The 26943-nt window shown below is 35.8% G+C and overlaps 1 protein-coding gene across 15 annotated transcripts in view; it reads right to left on the bottom strand.

Moving 5' to 3' along the window:
- KCNIP4 (potassium voltage-gated channel interacting protein 4) overlaps positions 1–26943 on the bottom strand; it is a 422577-nt gene that overhangs the window by 42677 nt on the left and 352957 nt on the right. For 13 of the 15 annotated variants that reach the window (XM_054065855.1, XM_054065847.1, XM_054065850.1 and 10 more), the window contains one exon: positions 4003–4127. In XM_054065855.1, coding sequence (XP_053921830.1) covers positions 4003–4127 — 125 coding nt within the window. Of the gene's footprint in view, positions 1–4002; positions 4128–9035; positions 9138–26943 lie in introns of all 15 variants that reach the window. The other 2 variants (XM_054065846.1, XM_054065860.1) reach the window with 1 other exon arrangement.

The raw sequence follows: 26943 nt of genomic DNA on the forward strand, positions 1-26943 counted from the left end.
ACTGGATGTAAGGTGTGAGAAATTTTGATCACCTCTATCTCAGAACAGACATCCTAGAACTGGACAGGATTCAGGGAAATCTGCAAGCTGGAGTGAGATTAGATAGACAAAAACTTTTCAGTTATGAAAAGAAGGAAATGTGTTAGAAGTGTGTTAAATAGTGAATGCCTTGGAGAAGTAATAGTAATGGTTATTCATTTTCTCATAGCAGAAATACCATAGATATGTTATTAAAATAAAAGCAGCAAGTTTCACACAGAAATGAATTCTTTTTCACAGAAGGCATAATTGGCTATGGAGATAATTTCTCACCAGATGCTGTAGATGTCAAAGTACCATGGTAGGTAGAAAAAGTAATTATTGCAGTTTATGGAAAAAACTTTGGTTAAAGTACATAAAATACAAAGATGAAGTTAATACCGTCAGTACAGGAAGTATTTCAGTAGCAGAGTGCAAGATGACAGAACCGTATATTACAGGAATCATCACTCTAAATTTCCATTATTCTTGTATTCTTTCCCTCATTTGGCTGCTTTTGAAAACACCTTACTGAGGTAAAGGGACTGAGTACTGCTTTTCTTCTGTTTCATCAACTGTTTTTAATTTGTCATGTCTGGGACCTATTTCTCCCTGCCATGCCTGCATAAAGACAGAAGTAAAAATGTGCATACTAGAAAAGCTGTTGAAAATATACAGAACAAAATTAAAATTTGTTTATTCATTACTATCTGATACGTGTAAAGAGATACTCGAGTTCTTCAGAAAGATGTGCCAGTTTTGAACTTGCATTTTCTATCACCATTGTAGGAGTGAAATCTTGTTCCTTCTAAAGCTTAAATGTGTTCTTTAAGGCTATTAATATTTGCAAAATTACGGATAATCTGCCTTCTGGTAGCATTAAAGTTTAACTGTTGAAAATCTCCCAAATTTTTATGCTTTATATAAGGATAGACTTGGTATCTGTTCCTTCTATAAAGAGATAGACTATCTGTGGATTCATAGATGGGAAAATGTTGCTTGCCAACATGCACTCCTAGACTAGCAAGCAGTTACTAGTTTAGCTGATAGGGTTGAACTAGTTTGACTACTGCATGTTGATTCCAAATATCAAGCAATAATATAGCAATAGTTATTTCACAGTTCATTAAAGTTGCAAATACAACAAAAATCCATACACAAAGCCTAATTCTATCGAATTAACCATAGCACATGTAGTGATTATGCCAGCTGATACTAGCTACGCTGCCTTTAGGACTTGTCTGCACTACAACTTTTTTGAGCTCCTGCCAGTGCACAGTGCAATGCCAGTCCTACTGTGCTGTGGGATGCTGTAAATTTAGTCTAACGGGACCATAACGTCAGTGGAGCTACAGCAACTTAAATTCATGCTTTAACATGTCTTGCTTTATATAATTAAATTATTGAAGAGATAGCAAGACAGGCAAACACCACGTGAAAAGGATAAAACACAGAGTGTGCACAAGTTTTGATGGCGTTATGTTGAAGATGAATGCCTGTAAGTTTCAGTAAATATTTTCAGTGGTGGTTCCTTCCTCGTGGAATGATTAAACAGAATATCACAGATATTACAGAATTAAAGAATGGCTGAGGTTGGGAGGGGTCTCTGGATGTCATCTGGTACACACTCCTGCTCAAGGAGGGCCACCCTAGAGCTGGTTGCCCAGGACCATGTCCAGATGGCTTTTGGATATCTCCAAGGAGAGAGACTACACAAGTTCCCTGGTCAACTTGTGCTAGTACTCACTCACCCTCACAGTGAAACATGATTTCCTTACGTTGAGAAGGAACCTCCTGTGCTTGTGCCCACTGCCTTTTATCCTGTCATGGGGCACAACTGAAAAGACCCTGGCTCCACCTTTACACCCTCACTTCAGGTATTGATATAAATGATAACATACACATTGATGAGATCTTCCTGAGCCTTCTCCTCTCCAGGATCATCAGTTCCACCCCCTTCAACCTTTCCTCATATACGAGATGCTTCTATCCCTTCACTCATCTTTATGACCCTGCATTGGACTCTCTCCAGTAAGTCCATGTCTCTCCTGCACTGGGGAGCACATATCTGGGCACAGCATTCCAGGCGTGGCTTCATAACTGCTGCATAGAGGGGAAGGATCACCTCTGTCAACTTGCTGGCAATACTTTGTCTTATGCAGACCAGGACACCACGTAGTTAAAGATATTTGTACACACAAGTCTTGGATTATCATGTACCGATAAGGAAATGAAACACCTGAATAAAGATGTATTACTGTGTATTACCATCGACATGCCTTTGACATAAGTAGAACTTACATCTTAGAACACAAAAGCATATGAAGAACTGGAATTCCTCTTTTCAAAAAATGGTAAACCAGTCATTTAAAATACTTTCTTATAACCTATTCACTTTTTCCATACCTCATTTTATGCAGAAAATTGTCAAGGTCCTTGATTTCTGAGACTCTAAAGAAAGTTATTCTTAAAGAAACAGACAGAAGGCTTATTTTATCCACCATACTTTGTACCTTTTTGCCTTAGATAATTAAGGACGTTTGGGAATACTGTCATTAGCAGGGGAATGTTCTCTGGTACCCTGAGGAAATGAAAAGCTTTTAAGAGCAATCACTGTTAATGACTAACGTACCAACATTATATACCTTCTGGAACTAAGGATGACAGAACACATTAAGTAACTGTATTTTACTTGCATTGTAGGCTTTCGATAAAAATGTACTTTTAAATCACCATTTGCATGACTTGTTTTAATTACAAAATACATGATATTTAAGAATTCTCCAAGACTTACACTTCTTCTTGTAAAAGTTATTGAAAATACTCTCTCTGATTCCATAGTTGAACTTCACTGTGCTTTTAGCATTATTATACTTTGTTACACAATTTCACTTGCGTGGTAAATACCAAGGGCAAGAAGGCGACCTTTTTTAAGCGTGAAAGAAGAACTAAATCAAAAGGAGATAAATGTAATTAGATTTATCTTTGCCTCCAGCTCAGCAGGAGACTTAGAACCTGCACAGCTGCAGTACTCACTATTGAGTACATAGATTAATATCACACACTTATTATTTGCAAGCAATTTCTGTTATGAATTTTTTTAATATCAAGTATTTTCTGCACAAGGTTAATGACATATATCCTAAAGAAGTGCTAATCATGCAAAAGATAGCAGAATAAGACAGAAAAAAAGACGGTATTTTTTTAAGAAAGATTTTCTAGTATTAATAAAATTAGAGGCAGCTTTTACTTTTCATATAGAGACAGAATTTAATAATATTTAGTAAAATCTTCTGGTGTCTGATTTCTCTGCTGTAGTAACCATGGGTGACTTACGTGTCAGCACCAAGCCGAGCACCACAGGACATCAAGTATGCACTGAAAGAGGAGGCAGACTGTACTTATGCACTGAGGTCCTTAGTGGGGATCCCCACCAAATAAAAACATTTGACCTGTCAATACAGCACATATATCAACCCAAAAAACATCATAAATAATGAGTCCCAGTAAATGGATCTGAAAACTTTATATACTTGAGGAACAAGGAAGGACTGAAGAAGTGAACTATTGCTGTCCATCTAATGAAAAATTCCACTAGTGCAATTTATGCAAATTACTTCTTGTGATAGCTATTGTGAACACAAAAATGAAAATCTTTTTTCTCACTAACCAAATTATTCAGGACTTACATTCTTTCCCATTAATTCACCTTTTGACAAACAACTCCAATACAATTTTCAGTGTGTTGGAACAAAGTCCTACTATACTACGTTACTATTCTCTTCTGGATGCTTTGTAATTTGGCTGCATGTTTTGGTCATTAAGGAGTCCAGTTTTTGCAGAGTGATGGTTTCCTCACCTGACGAGACATGCAGTATTTACCTACTGAATCCCATGAGCTTCATTGCCAGTCATTCTTATACTGCTGAGACTGCAGTGGCCTATCCTGTACATATATCATAAATTCAAAATGGAAGTGCTTACATTCTTGAAACCTCTGTATAAGATCTGAAGTTCCTTCTTTGTGAATTTACTCTGTGCTTCCAGCAGTTCAAGAGCTTCAGGTCTATGTCGTACTGTAGCCATTTCCATTTCATCTTCTACAATGTCTACAGAATACAAGAGAGAGAGAAACAAGAAATATAGGCTGCAGAAATATCTAACCCTTGCAGACAAAAAGAAAGCTAAGTGACATTCTTTTAAAGAACAGCATTTGCAGCTTTAAAGACAAATGGCATTTCATTTTAAACTCACGAGGAAAGGTTATCTGTTTGCTTCAGTGCCTGCACAGAACATGGAACGGCAGTGATGATCCAGCAATCTGGATATTATCACATCAGTACAAATAGCAATAAACTGGAAAGCCAACATTCTGCAAGAGCATGCATGACACATTTAGAATTACTTTTCTGGTTCTAAGATTCTCTGAAAAAAGAAAACAATTTTACAGAAATTCAGCGACTCCAGAATACTGGAAATTTTCCCTTGGTTAGTTAATGGATGTGAATTCACTGTATTGGACTGTAATTCTCAGTGTTCTCTTTTTACCTTGAAGTTGTGCTTTGGAATGTGTATGTGAGATTGATGTTGCATATTCAACAGTTCGTCTTACTTTGAGTACTGTACCCTTCATGGCATCATAATTACTCATGGGGAGCAGCCTAAGTGGGGAACATGAGTATTTTAGTGGCCTCATCATTAGGTAAGTAATAATAATGTGGATATATACGTTTAAGGTTTAGAGTCCAGTGCAGCCCTAAAAGACTATGAGATATATTTTCTCCAGGTAGAGTTTTAAATATGAAAGTTCAATAAAATAGCAAAAGAAACTTACAGTACACATTTTTATATGGAGTGCCAGCCAAGTGCCTGATCAGGAACATGAATGTGTGCACCTATTTTTAAGTACTCCCAGCATCAAATATAGTTTATGTAGGACTTCAGACTAATTTAATCAAGTCATTGCCTTATTCTGGTTTAAGATTTATACCAACTATAGATGTGTAACTTGATAGACAATAAACAAACTTAATTGTTTCTTCTACAATGCTGAAGATATAGATTTTATTTCATCAGTGTGTGGGACTCTACATTCTTCAAACACAGTTTTATTCAGTTCAATTTTCATAAAAGTACAGTATTAGAACAGTCCCTTAAAACCGTATTACGCTCACATCTTCACATATTTTTGTTCTACTACACTGCAGTAGTAATAACTTTCAGCTGCTTGGGAGGAATCTTGCATCAGAAGATACAGTTCAGCTAAACAAAAAATGAACAACCTCTAAATAGGTATAATAAAAATATATAAACTACATGGATAAATCTTTAGAAAATCAGAAAGCCTTGTCCTTTCTGCTGTCAAAGAGGTGTTGCTGTTGGCACTCATCTCAAGAAGATGATCTCAGTGTTGCCCATAGTCTTAGAATCTCCATTATGTGTTGGCATGTGGACAAGCTATAACAACTTTCTTTTTCATTGTTGTTTATGTATTCTCTCAGATGACTCATAGACCACCACTGTCTTTGTGAAAACTTCCAATCTAAACGCTTTTGACAAAAAACCCAGGAGACATAACTTTACATTGACCTTATGATGTTTGATAATAGTTTTAAAGGGATAGTATCTGAACACACAAGATTATAAGAAAATTTCTGTTATTTTCTTAAAAAAGATAGCTTCTGAAATGCCGAGGGGCAAATGACAAGTTTTGTAAATCCTACCCTTAGAGAAGAGACTGGAATAAAGCTGGTCCAGATTGAAGAAGCTGTCTTCCTAACCTAGGTGTAGCAAAGTCATGGAATCCTATTTCAATTATTCATAAGAACTGCCAGGGTTTATTCTGCAAGGCTTTTAAAGCCTTTCCATCATGTCTCAAGAGACTTATCTTTTATATTCTTTGCATAGTTGTTAAAGTCCCTATAACAATGCCATGCTGTAGATATGCAGTAAACGGCCTTTTTGTCAACTGCAAGTCAACACTAGGTGCTCATATATAATTGACAAATGAGTCAACCTGAGAATAAATACTGTTGAAAAGTCACTTCTGTTTTATATGCCAGGAGTTATATGGGATTTAAATGGGCTATTGTTTAGACAGAAAGGGACTTAACTGGAAAGGAGGTCTCTAAGCATCCACTTGTGAAACATCTGGCTACCCAGAGAGACATCTGCGAGCTGTTCTAGAAGCTAAATGAATACATTTGATAAATGCGAGGCTAGAGATAAAGGCCAGACAATGTGATGTTGAGCACAATATTTAGAGTATCTTTAGCAATAAACATTTTTACTGTGTTTTAATTATGCAGTGGCAATGCAGAAGACTGCAGTGTGGTGATGTTGTCTTTCTGTTAGTGAAAAGTTTCATTGTAACAGTCATCTCACAGTCTATTTGGGTATCCTCTTATATATAATCCAAAAATAAGATCACCACAAACGTCCTTATAATGTGTCAACTATGCTGATTAAAATATTATTGCACTCATGAGTCACTTGCAGGTTTTAAGTTTTTTTCTTCACACTCATGGTTACTGTTATCCAGAGTGGAAAAACACTCTATAGTGTGAAAAATGTGTGAAAATATATCTATTATGAAACATTCATGATTTCTATGACATTAATGAAAAATTATTTCAGTTCTCTAGTTTCTTCAATCTAAGAAAGTAAAGGGATCTTTTTCTTCCTCCCCCATAAAAGGCTAACATATGTCAACTGAAAAACAGAAACAAGTTCATATTCACTCATTAACATAGTAAACAAAATATTCTTACTGATTTTATTAATAAGTCGCTTTCTTCCACCTAAATAGTAAAGACAGTTTTAAATGCTTTTGTCTTGGGAGCTAAGCTTTGAACCTTTCATTCATAAATGCTTTTAGTTTCCAAAATCATTGTTGAGTCTAGTTCTCCCTATTTAAGAATTTAGATAAGGAAGGATGGATTTAAGCTTAGGCTTACTAGGCTAAAGCACACAAATAAGAAGCAGAATCCTTTGACATGCTTTGTTGAATGACAATGCTGAAATAAGCTTGTATTTATCCAGGCAATCTTTTCCTGTACATACTGGTAGAAGTTAAGCACAGAAGTACAAATTCAGGCTATGTATGGTTCAACAAACTACTTGTTTGAGTACTATTTGTCCAAAAATTTCTAAGTAATTCACACTATGTTTTTGTTATTGTAGGTAGTACTAGTTCCTAGTACATTAAAATGTTGCTTAATTCATGCTAGCAGAAATCAAATGGCACATTATGTCAAAATGGGATAATAATCTGTGTCTACAATGATATTTAATATAATATCATAATACAACATTTCTTTATTGACAAGAGTACAGAGAAAAATGCTGAATGCATCTTTTTCTACTACTTGGTTCTCAAGTACCAAATATTCAATGCAAGTTTTATTTTAACTTCTCTTCTGGTTTATAAAATACTTATAGCAAGAAAATACTAGTTTTGCACACTCACGGTTACTAAGACTGACTAAATATTTTTGTTACCTGTGCAGGTAAAAAGTTCACATAGAAAAGTGCAAAGAATAAGGATGTGTTGCTCTCCAACCAACTTCCAACAAACAGACAAAACCTTCTATTCCTTCTGTACTATTTGCTTTTCCTATTCTGTGCCACTTCATTCAAAGTGTGCAAAGTCAGGTTAGACAGGGCTTTGAGTGACCCTGGTCTAGTGAAAGATGTCTCGCCGCTCATGGCAGGGGGGTTGGACTAGACAATCTATAAAGGTCCCTTTCAACCCAAACCATTCAGTGATTTTGTGATTCCATGATTCTATGATTCCTTTTATAGTCTAAGGCTATATTACTCATGCCACATAGCTGAAAGTAACTTCCACATAAAGAATTACTAGTAGGTGTCGCAACAGTAACTGACCTTTTTAAGCTACTCTGTTTTCAAGTAAAACACTTCAGCTGAAGCCACCATGAAAAAGTCACTGTCCATCTTCATATTTAGAGCTTTTCATCTTTGATATCGCAAATAGTCAGAAAGGAAAGCTAGTACCACAGTTGTCTTTATAGAGGAGTGTATGAAAAACAGTGAAGTGGGGTAACAAAAAGAAAGCCTAGATCCATACAGCTGTAGTCTCAGCACTTAACAGAACCCTGTGTTTGTGGCCAGGTTGCCTCCCTTTGTCCATAATCACTGGATAGAAGGAATTGTGGTTGGAGGTATTTTTTTTTACCTTGGAGTAATTGATAGGCTTTATCAGAAGAGTTTAAGGGAAGCTCAGGGACCACTCGGCTTGTAATTTTAGGTGCTTAAATTAGTTCTTAGGATCAAGCCAAAATAATTTAGATGAATTGTGTCCACTGAGATATTTTAAAATCAGTTATAGTAGCCAATTAATATGGGAACACATCAGTGTTATTACTATAATTTATCTAGAGATTTACATATCTATGTAAGTGTGGATCTCCTCCCTCCCCCTGTTTTTATCCGTTAGCTACCCTGGCAAGATTTTCTTTCTTTGCAGCACATCAAGACACTAAATGGCAATGTCAATTTCCTGTTCCTTTATCTCTACATTCACATACTTTGTTTTCAGTCTTATTTTTATTTTTCTTTCAGATGCATACTTCAGGCCTCATTCTCTAAATATTTTGCCTTTCCTCCCAGGCCAGTACTGCTGTTTCTATCCTGTGTGTTGGATAGCAAACACACACAGATACATGCACAAAAATATATCACTTTTTAAATACAGAGAGCAGATAATTAATTTAACCAGTAAATCACTTCTCAGCTCACTTGTGAAGCAAAACTTCCAACCCAGCAGCTCCTGTGCAGCAGACCCAGGCACTGGTATCTTGCCATCCTGCTCTGCACAGACAAAACTGTTACCAGCCCACAAATGTGTTCATCATTTCCTTTTAAACCTCAATAGAGCATGTGGTTACTTCAGTAGATATCGTCTATCTCAAATGAGCAGTTAATGAAAGTATAACTTTTGACGCATGCAAACCTAAAAAAAAAAAAAAAAAATTCAAATGAAAAATAAAACTTGCTTTTAGTAACAGGAGATGTCGTTTTGGCAGCCGAGCAGGGCAAGAGCTTCATAAGTCGCTCTTTAATGCTGTGTTTGGTACTGTTCTGAGCGTAGAGGAAACCTAAAAAAATATATTATCAGGACTGTTAACATAAGCTTGAGTACAATTTCTGTACATGCTGCAGATTTCATTATTATAGCAGAATTCCTGATGGGAAAAGGCCAGATAGATGGCAGCCGTACTGAACTGCAAAGGACAACCAGAATTTTTGAAGAAGACAACAAAATTGTTTTGACTTTGTATCTTTCCAGTACAGGGGATTTTTCCTGTATGTGCACATCTCTTAAAAAGTTCGATAACTTAAATTCTTATAATACACTTTAAAAAATCTCACGGACAAGTATCAGATTAAGTATTTGAAACAACACAAGGTAAGGGTGTTTGTAACATTTTAATGCTAAAATATTTTAAAAACTTTAAGTCTATTTGATTTTGAAGTTTAATATCGAAAACAAAACCCAAACCAAATAAGATCTCAAAGATATCTTTTGTTGTCCTTTCTGGCAGGCTTCTAGTTCCACGGCTGAGTTTTCCCATATAATTAATTCAGCAATAACCAACCTGGTACTTTTGCCTTCTCTGAATATTAAAATATCAACCATGATGTGTAGCTAGTGTCACTTTTCTTTAATATTTGACATTCTACATACATATAAAATAAGTATTATCTATATTATCATCTTTAAATACTGACATGGCTGAATAGTTAATGTCTATGTGCCATAAAGCAGGTGAATAGTATTACCCTTATTTACAGTGAAGGAAGGTGTCAGAGTAACTGCCCGTGAGGTCTAACTAACCGACCATTATATACAAAATGGGTGATATGAACAAGCATCTTCTGGATGATTATTTGCTGCAAATAACAGCCTAAATGTCTGTTGAGTTACCAGTTCATTAAATTATTTATGTTCCTGAGAAAAGTAGAGCTCAGTTTGGACATTATGCAACTCCTGCACTTCTTATTTCAACTGCACGTACTCAAACACAAATGCTGCTCTGTGATGGCTCCTGGTACAACAGCAAGGATGCAAAACATATGGGGCAAGAAATGAAAGACACAATTGACAGTTCCTGTGCTAGTGGCACAGTCACCAGGATAATCCTGAGTTATCCTCACTACTGCGCTTGTGCTGAATACCAGTGTTAGCGACATGACATAGAATAGTTTCCACTCTGTCACCAAACCAGAGTGGGAACCTCCCACCTGTAACTGTAAGCGGAGCTTGTAGGCAATCTTGAGAAACTATATACTTGTATTTGAGAACAGAAGGAAAAAAGAGAGAATGCTTTAAGGATATTAAAGTCTGTAAGTAAAAGGAAAAATATTTCGCAGTTTGTATACAAGTAAAGCATTGATGGAAATTAAATTAAAGAAATGAGGGAAAACAGGAAAGATTCAACTATAGCCTTAAAAAATAAACACACTATCACCAGGCAGAATTCGTCTCTGCAAGAGCAGCAGCTCTGGTGAATGGATAAAACAATCCAATTTCAGCACAAAGTCAGATGGACCTAAATGACCATCTCGGCTAATGTCAAAACCTTTTAATACAAATAATAAGATGAAAAAACTTCCTATCTGTAGCAGCTAACCATCAGCTCAAGTAAGAAGCACTGTGCGGACAAATGCATAAAACAAGACACAATCTGTGATGGGTATCTCAAACTCCATATTTTCCGTTTGAGTACAAAACCTGAGCCTTTAAACAGATGCCTTGTGATCTCAGCTGGCAGTGTTTGCAGTATCATGCAATGCCTGTGCTGGAGATATCTGAACACAAATTAACTTTGCTCATTTTAAAAGATTATTTTCTTTATTAGGAATTCTTCTAGTAAAGACATGATCTAGAAATAACTACTTCTAGCTTCTTAATTTGAGCTAAGGTTTGCAAAGGTTTAATGAACATGTATTACTTACACAATTACATATATCCATGATGTATGTAATTACTGAAGAGGTGTACAGTGCTTTGCAAAACATAAAGGGATTTATTATTTTCAAAGGCTTAGGAGCTCAAAGACCTGAGTAAGCAAATATTTTTGCTATGTTTATGCTCACACAAAATCTCACAGACTTCAATGCAAACCATATGGTCATTGCAGTGATCAAGGTCAAAAATAAAATGAAATATATGGAAAAAACAATATCAGAGAAGTAACTTTGGAGGACAGTATAATTTTTGTAGTCACTTCTGGCAGCTAATTTAAAATGCTGGCACCAAGATCAGAGCACAGGTCAGGGAACTTGTTTATCTTCTCACGGTATAAGGAAGCGACATGGAAGATTTCTGCTCCCAGTGCCTACAGTCATTTTATTCTGCAGCAATTGCAGTCCACTGTCATAAACTCCCAATCAGTACTACAGCTTTCAATGTGATTTTTCATGAGTAAAGGACTATTGCATACAGAGAAAACATGTTGCACACTGAGCCTATGCTGAGTCAGTGTTTACTACACACTGAAATACTGAAAGGAAAATTAAGATGAAATATTGTAATAATTATTGTCAATTCTGTAGCTATTTTCCCAGTTTGAAGGAAGCTGAAGAAAAAGCTGTGGCCATTAAGAGGTTAGTTAATCTAAGCTAGATTAAAATTTATTTATTATATAGTAAGAGATTCTTATTGTATTACTAGTCTTCAAAATGGCTGTTCATGAAAAGATGAAGAGCCCTGAAGCACCAAAGACTGATAATGATGGACTGATGTTGCTTCTTTCAGTCTTCTAGAATAACATTACAGAAACCCTTAGCCTGCAAAGAGATATTCAGAAGCAGCCGAATTTTGCAAACTCTGCTTGATGCTGTTTTTAATAATTGGTTGACTGGAGATTTAATAGGTGTTATCTCTACCCAGTCAGCCACAAACTCCTCTGGGCTATGTGTGAAGGTTCTTCAAATTCAGGTTAGATAACTAGTGCTGCTTGCTCTTGGATTTGATAATTCATTGCTCTGCAAGGAAAAATAAACTGTGAGACACACTTTTTGCCTGAATTCACTGTGGGAGTGTCCCAGAACTCATTTCTGTACCACACCACCAGGAATTGTGGGCAATTTTCCCAAGAGGTACTCACGCTTCATAAAACGCTCTAACTGGAGCATGGCTTATGTGTTCTTATATCTAGGTAATGATGTACTGCATATAGATATTGAGTGTACTAGATATCTTTAGGAAGGATTTCTATTTAGCATGATTTATCTGTAGCTGCAACTGGTAAAGGCACCAAATGCTCAGATCTTTGATTTACAGATATTTAAACTACAGAACTGTAACTCTACAATTGCATTAATAAGAGTTTAATGCGTGGAGTACCATACATATACGTGGTCAGTACAATTGTTTTCTGAATTGCTACTTTTAAAAATCGTATTTGACCAAAAGATCATGGTTATGTGTGTGACATAATCATTGCAATTTCACAGTATTGACAGGCTGATGTAGATCTTACACATTTACAAAAAAAATATACAAAGGACAAAAATTCTTCCTCATTAAATAAAAAATAAATATATTCATAAAGAATTGAAAAAAAAGAAAAAAGTATGCATTCAAATATTAAAATTATTATTTGTAATTGTAAGTGATTTATAAATGTATTTCTAATCATATACCCCTATACTTAGACTCTTTATATATTTACTTTTTTTCAGATGTACGATCCCTGCTTTAGAAAGACAGTACATGTTACATAGTGCTCTGTTGTTTCAGAGACAAGTGGGACTACCTCAGGAAAGACTATCAAGACAAGGGATTTTCACAGGAGTTTTGAGTTCTCTCTTTCTAAGTGTGATTGGTTTTTTTGCAAATTCTTTGTAGCCAGCATGAAAGCAAGGGCACGCAGGCCACTTTTTGCTAGTGCAGCAGATGGATCAGATAATCTGTCTCACATCCACACTAAGTGCACAAGACGGACTGTGCTGCAGCTACCCTTGCCCACAATTCCTTCCTGTATCAAATGCCCTCTATTCAGAGAAGCACTCTTCTGCCTTGCCTCCTGCCTCATTGCTGCCTTTCTATAATGGGATTTGGGTGATAAATGCCAATGTTTAAGGCACTGTTATCTGAGTACTTAAAAAAAGCTTTTAGGGCAGGTAATAGTCCTATTCCCTATAATGGGAAGTTCAAAAACCATTCTCCCAACAAATCCTTCCTTCACTGTCAGTGAAAGAGAAAAGTCACCTGTAAAACTACCTCATTTTTCCCACTTTTTTTCCTCCATGTTGTCTTTTTAAAATTTTTTTTTCACACTCTTTCTTTCTCAAAGTCTCCCTCCTTTATTTTGCAAAGACAGTAGATCAGCATCTACTGTTCACGTCTCACTCCATTTTTGTCTCAGCAGTGTTTACAATTCACTGGCCATGTCCAATGCCTTGGCAGTACAACTAAGCTCCCAGTAGTGTTGGAATTTGGATTTTTTTCACCAACAGGATTTTAAATCTTTCCATGAAAATGAGAAAAATGCCTATTGTATTAGTGCAGAATATGATCTTTTAAGAAAACAGTTAGTATAAAATGTGAAAGCCAAGCTGGACAGATCTAAAACCTAAAATTTTCATAGGAACTGACAAGCATTCTGAAAACCAAAAGAAAAAAAAAAGAAATGCATGAAGGGTTTTCTTGGCATAATGGTTTGTACTCAATTTCAGATGTATGATGGAATTTCTCCTAGAGTCTTAAGGGCTGGTACCACCACTAAACCGTTAATGGTTCAGCACAGAAGGAGAGGCAAGAGAATCAAAACGAAGTGCAGATTTCTTATTCACAGTTCAGGACTTATGGAGGAGACCCAAATCAGAGTACGTGTTCCTTCTGTGTGGTGAGCCTGGGGATGAAATAAAATCATGTACAACATAAATATTTATAAGTTTTATCCTAGGTTCTTTGGAAACACCTGCTAAGGAATTGTGTGAGTTGTCAATAGGCTACTCAACAGGCTACTCAACACATCATGCATTTTTTGCCCATCCAGGAAAAGATTATTGCCAATCTCACTTGTCCGTACATATGTATTTTTAGTGATTCTTCCTCTATTGCCCCTAAATTTCTGTTTTTCATTGCAAAATATACTTATCAGCTTCACAGACTACTAAAGCTCTATAAACCACATTGAGCCTGCTACAAGGAGAAGGCATGAATGTATCGATCTGAAAAAATGGATGTTAGCATTTTAGGGACTACCTTGAATCAATAATTCAGAAGTCAGTTTGTTTTCCTTCATTTTAAATTAACTTGTACATACTGTTTCAAATCAGCCTCCCAGTGGCAGACAGATTAGGAGTTTGTAGCCACACTTATGTGCCACTAAATTAGAGGTCAGTTGGGAAGTCTGGAGGCCAATAGTACTCAAACATGGACTGAAAATGTAGGACAAAGAACAAGTCACCTCCTCGAAATGAGTAACTGCAGTTGGGCATATGTGCCATTGGCAAATGGAAAAAGATGGAAGGAGAAAGGAGAAAGCTAATATCACAGGAGAAAAGAAATAAGAGTAAAGAATTGTCAAAGTACAAAATATATAAAAGAGAGAAATGGCCATGCTTTTGTTTTCACGATCTTCATTAAATCATTCACACCGTCCCACGGCATATAGACAGTTTTTCAACCTGATAAACTGCCTGTGTTATGAACAGCTTCTGTGCAAGTGTTTAATACAAACATTCAGGAACATAAACACTGAAAACTGCAGAGAGTTTCTTCAGTGTAAAGCTTGAAAATGTACTAGATTTTCAATGCTACTTCACTCATTCAAAATCACTTCATATACTTCCACACAGAGTCACGGTAAAAATTAAACTGGTCCCCTATGACAGGAAACATACGTATACCAGACCACCTGCTTTCTTTAGAAATATCTCACTTGAAGTGGACTGTATGAACATATGAGAGAATGCACAGTGAACCAGATTTGTTTGATTACTAATCGGAACTATATAGTTTCCTTCATTTCCCCCCTTTCTATTGTTTATGAGTATAGATTTTTTTAACCAATTGCAATATATACAAATGATCACACAATAAATTGCACCAACAGAAAGTTAGTTATCTTGTGGGGATCTAGGAAGGAGACAGATTAAGAGGGAGAGGTTTTTAAGTTAGAGGAGAGACCAGTAAAAAGGGAAATAATACTCGAAAAAGAGGGGAAAAAATTTAAAAAAATCTGCCCAATACAGAAGTTTTAAATCAGGCTCTTTTACTATCCTGAGCAATAAAATAGTTATACGTTATTCTTAATGAAATTCCTAATTCAGTATTGCTCTAAGGAATTTTAGAATTGAAATAAAAATACTGAACTACAGATCTTAACAGCTAGCACCTTTTGAATGTAACATTTTACAACAGATTTATCACCCAGTGTGTAAGTAGGAATCGAAAGAGATAAAAGAAATGTTTTTTTTCATTGGGCTTTGATTCAAACAAGATTGTATAGCTTTAATTGAATGAAAGCTTCTCATAAAGAAACAAGCAACAAATACAAACTCTGGGCTAAAGAAAATCTTTATTTCCCTCAAGAATGCTTTATTTCATATTCAGGAAGGACACTCAGCTTAGGAAAGGTCATACTGGCTGTGTCTCTTTACAAGCAGTTTGGTGAAATTTTCTGTGGTTGCAGTGTTTCTCAATTACTAGTGTTCAATTTCTTCTCTTCTGCCTGCAGCTTCCATTTCTCCTTATAACTTCCATATAACAGTTCTCACTTGTTATGCATTTATTACATTCCTAGTTTTAGGGAGGATTTCTTACAGTCTGTGCAAAATTTGCTACTAAGATAATTTTTTGGCCCTGACATAAATGTATCACCCGGTCAGAAATTACTGTTTGCTACTCTGTAGTGTGGATAAAGCTGTCTCTCTGACTTCCCTCATCATGTCCCTTTTCCAGTAGCAATATTACATTCTCGCCTTGTGAAAATTCTCCACAATCTACCTATATATAATTAATTAAGACTAGTTACTTTAATATAAGGTTGATGTCTTTGCTGCCTTTGTAATCTCAGTTTTTCATCACCCAGTTATCTGAATTTCTAGCTAAGACTTTAACTCTTACTACTCCTATCACTGCATGCCCAAGGAAATAAGAACTGGGCCATGGTTGTCTTTAGCCATCCCTTTAAACTCTTCTGTTTGTGCACTGAGCCACAACTAGATTGAATTATTACACAGAAATATAGAGATCTCTGAATGGCATGAGTAAAGGTGTTTAAAGAATGCATCGCTTTGTATTTTATCACTCTTTTATTCCTGCTTTTATCAGTGGCTTCTCATCTATCTACTGGTCTCTTATGTCCTACTATGTGCGGGAGGACAAAGATATTAATTTATGTTCACACAATACCCACTGCTATAAACCCAAGCTGATTCTGATCCTTAGCCAATAATCTCATAAATAATGTTGCTAAACAATGAAGTATTTTAAAAAACTCAAAACGATTACTAGAAAGAATCATAGAATGGTTTGAGTTGGAAGAAACCTCAAAGATCATCCAGTTCCAACCCCCCTGCCATGGGCAGGGACACCTTCCACTGGATCAGGCTGCCCAAGGCCCCATCCAGCCTGGCATTGAACACCTCCAGGGATGGGGCAGCCACAACTTCCCTGGACAACCTGTTCCAGTGCCTCACTACCCTCATGATGAAGAATTTCCTCCTTACGTCTCGTCTAAATCTGCCCCTCTCCAATTTATAGCTGTTAACAATGAAGGAAAGATTAGTGGCAGCTGATGAACTCCAACCAAAGAATCTTTGCAGTGCTCTGTCATGAGCTACATGGTGTGAACTCTCACATTGAGCCTGATCGATCTTTCAACTGTGAAGCAAGAACATGCGCTGGGACTGCAGCTTTCATGGTCCTAATCCTCATGCTTTGAGTCAGTTCTTTCCAAAAAAAGTCATAATTTGTTGAAAAGGATGCTGTATCTCATTTTTCTCCTGCTTACTTAATGTCAGTCAGAAGAAATAAATCTGACTTTTGAGAGATTGTCACATAAATCAGTTGTAACTTAACTGCTGTACTTAAAATCCCCGAGTCAATTTGATCCTCTATTACTGAATTATATTTCAGTTAGTGCTCAAAATATTCAGCTAAAACAGAGTAAATTAACCACATGTGATAGTGTACCAGCTTGTACACAAAAGTGCAACGAAAGAAACATCAGTTTATATCCAAATAAATGTGGGAGACAGAGAGTAGGTAGGAAGACCACTGGGTATTGTACTGCTAGCATACATGAACTGACAAGAAACAAACTTCCAGTAGAGAAATGCCATGTCCCAAAGGTCCTAAAACTAATTAAAAAAAAAAAAATATTTGCAAAGTCCCATTAGAGCAAGGGTTATTTATTTGGGAGCTCTTGCCAGGGCAAACCTGTTCAGTTCAGAGAGATTCCACAGGGATCCTGACAAACCATGGTCTTACCATACTACACTAAACTGTCCTACTGGGTGCTGCTTTTCAGCATGCTTAAAATCAAGCAAATTCAATTGCTATTTTCTTTTACAGAAGGCTTTGATAGTTTCAGGGTACTTTTCAGTTTTATTTTGAAGACCGCTTCCACCGCTGAATGCAATAAAATAAAATAATTTGGATTTTTTTATTATTATAGATTGGCAATTGTCCTCATGCTAATCTCTCCTCTCCCAATAGCCCATTCACACACAGATCTCAGCCATCTTGGCCACAGCTGGAAACTGTTGCCAAGGATAAACTGAAATTCCCTTTTTGTTCCTCAGGAAGTCTTCAAACTCCTTGTTTCCCATGTCCAAAAAAAAGTAGTAATTTATCATTGTTTCTTCAGAGTGCTTACAACATGCAACTTCAGACTAAAAGACACTGTTAACTCTATGAAGTGCAAAATATAGAGACTGGGCAATAACTCCTAGACAACATAAATAACACAGACAAAATAAAGCAGAGAAACAACAAAACTCATTATAGATTCTTACACATACATGCACAAACCCAAATAGCACAGCTGTCTAACATTAGATATTAGAGACAGGAGGGTAATCCACCAAAACATTATCTACAAAAGTAAATGTTTTTTATTGCTCAGTTTAAAATCAGGTGAACAGATAGAGATATACTCATATATGGATAAATATATGAAGTTAAATAAATTCTGTTAAGAATATCTATGTCATACTAAAATCCGTAAGTAGATACGTAAATCTGTAGTAATTTCTTACAAAGAAGTAAATAAAATTTATACAGTTCTTGGCGTGTAATTCTCACTTTATGTTTAAATAAAGCACTCAATTCTTCTGGTCTAGAGTAAATCCAAACAAGAGAATTAGTGCTCTGTTTCTTATTATGCCCCTTAGCTGTTTATGCATAGAAAAAAAGTAATTTATTTCTAAGAAGGTTACTTATAGCTAGGTGGAAAAAAACTCTTCATTATTGTTTGAAACTGTGAAAGCAAGACATGAGTAACAGAAAGCTGTTCAACTTGCACTCCTTTTTGCTTGTGGAATTTAACTCAAATAAATATATGAATATTATAAATATTTCACTGTAGGTCTTGTTTTACATAGAATATGTTGTTATTTTAACTCAATGGAACAAATTCTTTTGAAAAAAAACCAAATTCAAGACGATTAATACATGATTATAAGCTGTTTGCTTTGGTGTTCTGTACTGATAGACAGTCATCAAACTAAAATTACTATAACTATAGAGCACAGAATATGTGAATACCAACTCTTGTGTAAAAGTTCAGTAACTAAAGAAACACGTAAGGAAATACATAACAATCCAAAGCAAAATCAGTAATACAGAGGTTCTCCAGCTTTTTCACTTTGTGATCCAACATATAAAACAATAAAATAACATATTGATATTATTGATACGAATAAATGAAGTGAAATGAATGAGATGTGGTGTTTAGAAATGAGCCAGAAGAGAAAGCAATTGTTTGGCAAACCACAGCACAGGAACTGTGCTATGGATAGAGTAAGTAGTTTGTAAAAAGGTGCAGAGACTGCTTTAGAAGGCAAACACTAAAGCAAGTGTCAGTTGTTAAGGACTGGGAAGCAGAATTAGAGCAATAAGATAATTCAGTGAAAAAAAAAAGAGTGAGAGGATAATAAGAGTGGAAAAATATGTAAATATTTTTCATTTCTATTCTTGGACATGTATTGACAAAATCATATATATCTCATAATTTTTAATACAGGGCACTGCTATACAGGAGGAGTAACTTTCACTTTATCTAATAGGAATGAAAGCGTAATGATAGCAACTCTGTGACCAAAAGAAGTAGTAACAAGGGAATGGTCCAACTTTAATTCCTTCTACAAAGACCATGCACATTCAATTAATCTAATTTTATTTACAGACGGTACAAATTTAAAAGAGAAAGCCAAAATTAATCAGAATTCCTTGCCATTAGTATGGAAGAGTGCCCCCGATTCAGACAGTAGCTGTGTCTTAATATATGGCATTTTTGCAAAAGTTTCCGTATCTTTCTGTAACAGGCTGCAACAGAACAGCTTTTCTATCTGGCTGGCTTTATTTACTTTTAAAGAAAAGAACTATTTCTTTTGAAATAATAATAATAGCAGTAATAATGATGATGATAATATTAAAATGGGCATTAAAAAGGTCTGCTAGGAGATACTGAACAAAGCGATGCTGGTGACCTATAGAACTAGGGTCCTGGGGACTCTGACAGAAATTAGATTTGTTTGACAAGGAGCAGTAATTGTTTTGTAAATTATTTCTGAAGAGTTTCTAATGATAATTTTTGTGACTTACACGTACTTTCTCTTATTAAGAAATAAACTCTCCCTACTCGTTCTAGTGTCTTCAGATATAAGAAAAAGAATAGTAATAAAAACCACAGAACAAACATACTAAACCAGTATAAATATTTCAGCAAAACAAACTGCACTTTTTATATATGAGTACAATTTTTAAATTGATGCTGCTACTCTAAACACAATGTCTTACACAAGGAAAGTTTGCGTGAAAGCCTCATCCTGTGAGTAGGACAGAAATCTCCCAGAAAAGGCCTGTTTTGCTGACCTATGTCACAAGCAAGCTTCTTAGCCAGCTCAGAAAAGCAGAGTAGCACTCTCTTTCATTTTTCTTCCAAATCACTTAGGCTTAGGGAAAACTTATTTGGAGGAACAGGCACTCTGGACTGTTAAATGCATTTGAGTGGCTGCACTCCACTAGACAGTGACAAAGGCAGGCTTGGATCATTCTATCTGCAATTACCTGTAAAAGAAGTCTGCGTCCTGAAGTTTCAGGAAATTACTGAGGCTCAGTAACTGAACCATTGGTAAGAATTTCTCTTGAGATACCTTCTCCTAATGAAAGAGCTTGGACTGGTTGAGAGAAAAAGATACCTAATAAAACATCTTTTCCAATCTTCTTGGAAACTGTTTAGAATAAATAATCAATGATAGATCTATTAGCGCTAGCTAATGAAAAAAAAAAAATGTAGGCATTTGCTATGACTTTTGCTTGAGCAATTTAACAAGATTTTTTTTTTCCGAAGTGTCACTCCTATTTATAATTACTGATTTTCAGAAGCCCTTTATACTCTTTAGTCTTTGTAACTGAAACCTGCAATTCTTTATGTCTATAGCAGTAATATTGAACAACTTCATATAATTGGTAGCTAAATAAATTTTTAAAAACTGGGGTGGAACAGGATAAATAGTATTGAGAAAAGAAGCCTGATCACCCATTGATACATGTTTCAGAATCAATAACCATTTTAATACAGCACTTTATTACTTTATAGCTTAATGAGTTTTTGAGATCAAACTTGAATATTTTTCAAGGTGTGATATACTCCAAATTAACATCTACCATTTTTCTTTCTTTCCTCGAGCAATCAGTGACACAGCTGTTATGGCAGTTAATTAAGAAATAAAATCTCATTCCTCAACATATATCTATATATCTGTCTGTCTGTCTGTCTGTCTGTCTATCTATCTATCTATCTATCTATCTTTCTTTAGACATGTTAGCAAAATAGCATTGAAATTGTTTACATGAATGTGGTTTATTTTTGATACTGAGCTAATAGATCTGGGAGGACAATAATCACCCCAGAGTGACAAATGGCTGTGAGAAAGCACTGGATAATAACCACTCCTGCTGGCAAAGCTGTGGCTGGAAGTGATTAAGCCTTTAGGGCCCTACTAATGTCAGGGTTGGTACAGTTTCTTTTGTCAGGCCGGATAACTATCTGATGAAATTAAAATAAATATGCATCATTAGCAGACAGAAAATACATGCACCAACATAAACAATTGTTTACATTTATACACAGAAAATCCATTCCTAATTGCTCTTCAGTTCTGAGTCAAGCATTGTTTGAAACCACTCTGTTCAAAAGAATTTTATCTTTGCAGGGAAGACATAATAAAGAAAGGAAAATATATTTTGCAGGCAAATCTTCATTCCTGTAGTATTTCTAAGTTGGAATGTTACTTTTCTACATGTGATTTTTATTATATTCTTCAAAATATTATTAAGACTATTGACCTAGAGAATTAGTCATCACAGGCTTTGTCCAAACTTTATTTATTATTAAGGTTAAGCATTCCTTACAAAAATTTGTGGGACTAACATATCTCATAGATGTTTTCATCTCATTTCTTCAGACAATGAAGTTACCAAACAAGATACTGTACAACTTTTATCAAAACCCCTCCTAAACTGTCTTTAACATATTAAATCCACTAAGTGAATTCATAACAATAACAAAAGAAATTAAGAGAATGTATAAAAGAATTCTGCAGTTACTCGAGATATGAAAGAAGGAGAAACCAAAGTTTAGAGTTTCTCTTTAGCATTAGGGTCCTGCAGAGCACATTGAAATTCTACACAAACATCGCCCAGTATTCTTCTCTAGCTTTTTTGTGAGACTACTTAATCAAAACAGCTGGACTGTTTTAGAACTCTTCAGGATAAATCTTTTCCAAAAGTTCAGATTTGGACAGAACTGGGTCTAATCAAGACAGAAAGCAAAGGAGCAGCACTCTTGTGCCTTCAATGAAAGTGAAAATGGCTTGAATGAATAAAATCAGTTCTGAATTAAACCTTATGAGGATGCTCATAATTTTGTACACTAGAATTATTTAACTGAGGAATGTTTCTGCAGATGAAATGGAACTAGAGATCTAATGATATTTAAAAAGTCAAAGAAGATGTGACATTACAGGCTAAAAGCTATGCTGAATTATTAGCCAGATCTTTCATGAGAAACTTAGGTAAAATGATGTCAAGAATGCAGAGAATGTGATCATAATTTCTCCCTCGAGAAGTAAACCAATCCTTGATTTTTATAAATGAAATCTTATGCAAGACAGAAATAGCTAGTGTCAATCCCCGCTAAAGTCAGAAGTTTACAATGTGTATAATTGCAAGTACAATTATGTTCTCACAGCTAATATGTTGAATGATACAACTATGAATTATTTATAATTACAAAAACATATTACAAAGTCTGAGCAAAGTAAGACTTTAAGGACTGTTAATTTACTGGGATGGTGAGACAGCAAAGCCTTGAAAGCATACAGGTTTTGCTGGACTGGGGAGCAGAACGCACATTGCCTTTCAAGATTAAGCTACAAGTTGATGATGAGATCTCACTTTCCCTTTGACTTAAGAATGAAAAGTCATCAAGAAAATTATTCTGGAAACTCAGGCTAGTTAGAAATTTCATTTTCTAAGCTGTTCATGATCGAGTTCATGAGCCTTACTCTTTATCTGCCCATATTTCTACAGAAAGCCACTGAAATTCACCACTAGAAATTCTGGTCTTATTTAAGTGTTCTTTACTGTATTTCAATTATTAAAAAGAGGATCTGTTGTAAGAAATTCTATCAGTTCTAATAAAAGAAACATTCATAGCATAGCAGAATGAACATAAATAGTATAGTAGAGTAGCTACTAGAGTTGTTATTTCTTTCCAGATCTCAAATCCAGGGACAGATTTGTTGCAGTATCTGAAAGGCCATCCTCCTCCCCCTTTATTGCTGGCTACTTGGAATGTACACTGTCCTGTAATGACAGAGAAATTTCCAATCTAACCACTTTCTTAGGAAAGCAGTAGTCCAATACTCAAAACTGCCTGCAGTTGTATTTTGTTCATTAGCACTTATGTGCAAAATAAGAAACACCTCAATAAAAGGTTTTACCTTTTTTACACATTTTTACAGCCAAAAGCAAGTAAACTAAAAAATGCAATATATTTTTATGCTATATGCATAAGTTTGAAGCACTTGACTGTTTAAATTTGAAAGGCCCATGTACTCTTAGAAGATTTTCTGTGACTACCTAAAACATAGCTCCTTTTCACAAACAGCATATCAAATTAGCCTAAATGATTTCATTTAAAATTTCAAAATGGAACTCTAATAGTCTTCGAACTCTATAAAAAAGTTTTGCCTTTCAGATTACTATTTTCCATTACATTTCTTTCTGTACTCCAATAAAATTCACACTAATCACTGAAATGAGCATGTGCCTCAGGGAACATTTGATTAAAATGTATAATATTGAGGAACAATGATTCATCAGCAATCATAAATTTATAATACTGATGTCAGATGAAATTGTGTCATTTTCCATCAAGCAATATATTCACTAAGTACAGGTAGATTTGACTTCATTCCTAACATTGAATTATGTAGACAGAAACTATATGGAAGAGCACAAAGAAGTGACCTTTTTTCTGATTGATTATCACATCCTATTATGCATGCACATTCATGGAAACTGAGACATGGTCACTAATTTAATGGATTAAATATTTCTTGGGTATCACTATTGCATATTATTGGCCATGTAACACAAATAAGTTGAATTATAACAATTAGAACTTGCACAAAAAGATGTTAAAGGCAGATATAAATCACTGTAGTAACAATAAAGTCGTGAAGGGTATGCTAGTTTGGATTAGGTTGCTGTTGTAATACAGAACTGGATCTGTATTATAGCACTTTAGAGTAGGGGATAAAAAAGAGAGTAAAAAGCACAATCCAAGACGCATAAACCCCAGAATTTCATAATAGAAATTTTACTTTAGTTGTTAAAATATGCTAATCAGAATGATTTTTTTGAAAATCATTTTATATAACTTATAGGACAAACAATATGCATTTTCGTTGCAGTACTTCAATTGAAGGGTTTTGATGAAGCAAAACTGCAAAAAAAAGCCAAATATTCATATAAAGTCATTAATCTTGCAAATATTTTGAGCTGAGTTTACTGATTATATCAAAAGGAAGGAAGAACACAGAACTATCGAGCATAAACAGCTGATCTTGCAATGATTACAAGTTTTTTTTTGTCCAAAACTAATATCTACTCCAGATGATCACATCCAAGAGCAGTGGGTTACATTAAATAAATGCTCAGACAATAAAATTAAAATAACTGTTCTAGCAACTATTGGAGAAGAAGTGGAAACACACTGGAGACAGGATTAGCATTCAAAGGGATTTGGAAATCAGGAAAAATAATTTTGAACCCTTAACAATACAAGTCAGTCAAGACAAGTGCAAAGTACTCCCCAAAGAAAGAATGACTTGGCAAAATTAGTAAAGCTTCAGATATGGGTTTATGTCAGTGTAAGTCAACAGTTTTTCAAGGACACTAAACTGTAGAAGTGAGTTCACAGATGAGTATAAGGACTTTAACAACTTGAAAATGCAGATTTTTTTGTCTAAGGAGGATAAGACTGAAGGGAAACTATATCACACTCCTTACTCTGTACGAGGTTGTCACAAAAAGAAAAAAGAATATTTAAATGTTTGTTGGGTAATAGACAGTAAGTAATAAGTTTAAGTTCCAGAAAAGATCTATGGTAGTTGAGCAAAAGCAGACGGGGGGTTGGGAATGGTTCCAATGGTGGAACATGATGATGTGGGAATTGTGGTTATTAACATCATCAACTCAGCTTCTTTTCTCAGTGGAAATACAGGAGAACAAGTGCACCAGGACTGCTTAGAGATCATAGAGGCCACATACTCGAGGCATTCGGAACTGAAAGACAGTCCCACGGAAGACGCGGAGAGCTGGTACATGGATGGGAGCAGCTATATCTTAAGCGATAAAAGACAAAACATCAAGCATGCAAAGGGATCCTGAGACTGCTGGAAGCAGTCCAGCTACCTGAGAAAACGACAATCATGCACATCAAGGCACACCAGAAAGTGAATTCGAAATTGGAAAGAGGAGATGAGCTGGCCGATAGCGAGGCAAAACTGGGAGCCAAAGTGAGGTAAATACAGAAGGGGCTTTGATCCTTGATGGGCTAATCTCCCTAGAAGGTAAGCCAGAACATACCAAGGAAGATCAGATAATCAGACGCTTATCATAGAGCTGGAAGGGTCATCTAATAAAGAGGGGTGGGCCCTTTCCCCACAAGGCAAACTAATCATTCCCTCTTATTTAACATGGTCTTTGATGAGGGAGGGACACAGGAAGAGACATGGGGGGGCAGAAGCTGTATATAACACCTAGTTAAAGTGATTGCAGCTAGAAATTTATACACCACTGTGAGACAAGCGACTCAGCAGAGTGACTTCTGCCTACAGATTAATCCCCAAATTACCCCAAACTAGAAATGGGCCATATTGGAAGAGGCAACAGGACTGGGCAACAATGACAGATTGATTTTTTGGAATTCCCAAGAAAAGAGGGGATGTCGATACTCATTGGTATTAACTGGTACCTTTTCAGGTTGAACAGAGACACTCCCTACTAGAACAGCCAAGGCTCGGGTGGTAACCAGAACATTAATACAGGGGATAATACCATGCTTCAGGGTTCCAGCAACTATGTCTTCTGGTAGGGGATCACATTTTGTCTCAAAAGTAGTACAACAGATCAATCACTATTTGGGCATGAAACATGGTGGCATTGGACAAACAACTACAAAAAGACTGAAAAACATGTGGTTGAAATGCAAAGTAGGGGTTTGGATGGACCTGTGCATAACATGTGACCTGGAGGTTATGTATACGTAAAGTCTCTTGCAGAGAGGACTCTAGAACCACAGTGGGAAGGAGCATTCCAGGTGCTCCTTATATCCTTCACAGCAATCAAAATCAAGGAGCAGAGCGCATGGATCCATTGCACCCGAGTGAAAATGGCACATAAATCCCCATGGAAGATCACACAAGTCCAACCAGAAAATTATTTTTCTCATGATCATAATTATAATCCAGGGATGGGAGAGCACCTCTAGCCAAAAGAATACTGAGTGGCCTTGGTCTCAAGCTTTTATTGGGTATACTGCAGCCACGGGAAATATTTGGATTGAAAGGATTTAAATCTATCAACTGTGGTTATGCATAAAAATCAAGTACATGTAAGGCAAGAATGGAATGAGGATAGAGAACAGGGGATTTGGCAACTTCAGGGGACTGTAGGAGAAGAAATCAAAGTAGGATGCCGAATGGCTAATAGGACTATCCATAAAAAGGATTCCCAAATTACTACTTCGACTGCTCCTACAGATAAGAACATAAAGACCTGTATTTTCAATGAATTAGACTGGTGGCATAATTTTACATTAGTATGGACCGTTAAGGTGGTTTGTCTCTGGGTCTGTGACACTATTGGGCTCTCATTCAAATTTAAAATAAATACCATAGCTAAGCCTGTTACAACCCAGAATTTACGAGATTAGTCCATATATAATAAGGAATACAGGCCAACAGCAAACGCTGTTCAATCCAGAATGGTCTCTTAAATGTGTTCAACTGCTAATGCAAACTAATGTTTCTGAAATTCAACCAGTGTGCTCACATTTCCTCAAAACATCCTCTGAGGGCTGGACAATCTGGCTCTGAAAACAAGTGCCCTTTAGGGACAGAACACAAAGGGAACTAACCGGAGAC

This window comes from Cuculus canorus, chromosome 4 (genome assembly GCF_017976375.1).
Source record: "Cuculus canorus isolate bCucCan1 chromosome 4, bCucCan1.pri, whole genome shotgun sequence".
In the NCBI taxonomy this organism is placed as follows: domain Eukaryota; kingdom Metazoa; phylum Chordata; class Aves; order Cuculiformes; family Cuculidae; genus Cuculus; species Cuculus canorus.